Source organism: Anarrhichthys ocellatus, unplaced genomic scaffold (genome assembly GCF_004355925.1).
Source record: "Anarrhichthys ocellatus isolate YVR2014 unplaced genomic scaffold, GSC_Weel_1.0 scaffold69, whole genome shotgun sequence".
Classification (NCBI taxonomy): domain Eukaryota; kingdom Metazoa; phylum Chordata; class Actinopteri; order Perciformes; family Anarhichadidae; genus Anarrhichthys; species Anarrhichthys ocellatus.
In genome coordinates, this window is record NW_022280099.1 from 1,391,538 (window position 1) to 1,392,956 (window position 1,419).

The following is a 1,419-nucleotide window of genomic DNA, read 5'->3' on the forward strand; positions in this document are numbered from 1 at the left end:
ATATATATATCTCATTCATAGTTTTCTTAGAGTTTAAAAAATTGTATGTGTGGTCAAATAAGTCTTAACAATACTCCAAACACTAACTGATGCTGTCTAGAAATCGTATTTATTTTAAAAGCAACACGTTATTTAAAATATGGCAAATATTGTAGCTGCTGTAATAAATATGGAAAGTCAGTTTTCAAAGGTTAAAACAGAGATATTCTTATAAATTCATCGGAATTAATTCCAAAGGAATTTTAAACAACACAATATATGAACACAGAGCAATTAAAGGCACCCTGTTAAGTAGAAGGGATGCCTTTTTTTGTCCTAGAAATATTACTTAAATACAGGTGCATGTATTGTACTCCAACATGACAGGAATGTTGTTTTTAATCCTAGCCTGTTCTAGATCAGGAACTATCATTTGTTATGATCGTTCAGACATAACTTAATGGGGAAATGCTGAAGATTTAAGTATAATTATTTTTAAAATATTTTATTTAGACTACATAACTTTAGAAAACTGATATGAGTTCTAATATGTTATTTGTCTCATCTTCAATTACAGGAAAAGGAAATTACTGGACGTTGGACCCAAATTGTGAAAAGATGTTTGACAACGGAAATTTCCGCAGAAAAAGGAAAAGACGTTCGGATCCGAGCAGCGCAGGAGGAGCGGCAGCGGTGGCAGCGGGGGCCACAAAAGCCGAGGGCGGCAGGCCAGCGGTGGCGGCCTCGTTGAAGCCCTCAGACAGTCCTCAGCTCCTTGGGCCGCCCTCTCCAGAGATGGAGGCCATGAACGAGAACCACAAGAGCTCGTCGTCGTCTTCGCCGTCCGGACTGGCCTCGGCCGCACCTTGCTTTAACAACTTTTACAGCAGCATGTCAACACTCAGCTCGGGGGCCCCCGGCCGGCAGGGGTCCCTGGGACTGGTGAACGAGCTGTCGAATAGGAACATTACGGCCCTGAGCCCGTACCACCTCAACCACGGCGGGCAGGACGCGGGGGCGCCGGAGCACGGGGAGGGCTTGCATTTCAACCGTGGAGTGTACTACAACACGTTTGGTGGCGGGCAGAGCGGACAGTTCAACAGCCACTTCTACAACAGCTTCAGTGTCAACAGCCTGATTTATCCCAGAGAAGGGACAGAGCTATAGGAGTCGATTCACCACAATCCCTCTGAAACACACGTGCACACTCACGTGCGTTTCAGCAGAGGGGTCAGAGAGCTTCCTGCATCGTGAACGCAGCGCTCCCCTCACTGAGCAGTTCACGGAGACATTAGAGAATAGAGTATTTTAGCTAAAACTTGATTTAAGTTGACAAGCACTCGAGGAAACACCAGCCGGAAAGTCCAACAAAAAAAATGAGCACTTATCTTTCTACTCTTTTTTTTTTTTTTTTTTTTTTTCTCTATATCAAGTCTCCTG

General features: G+C 44.0%; 1 protein-coding gene across 1 annotated transcript in view; it reads left to right on the forward strand.

Moving 5' to 3' along the window:
- Positions 1-1,175, forward strand: part of foxi2 (forkhead box I2) — a 2,306-nt gene extending 1,131 nt beyond the window's left edge. The window contains exon 2 of the mRNA XM_031873234.1: positions 557-1,175. Within this exon, the coding sequence (XP_031729094.1) occupies positions 557-1,146 (590 nt within the window). The 3' untranslated portion in view covers positions 1,147-1,175. The remainder of the gene's footprint in view (positions 1-556) is intronic.
- The last annotated feature ends 244 nt before the right edge of the window (positions 1,176-1,419 follow it).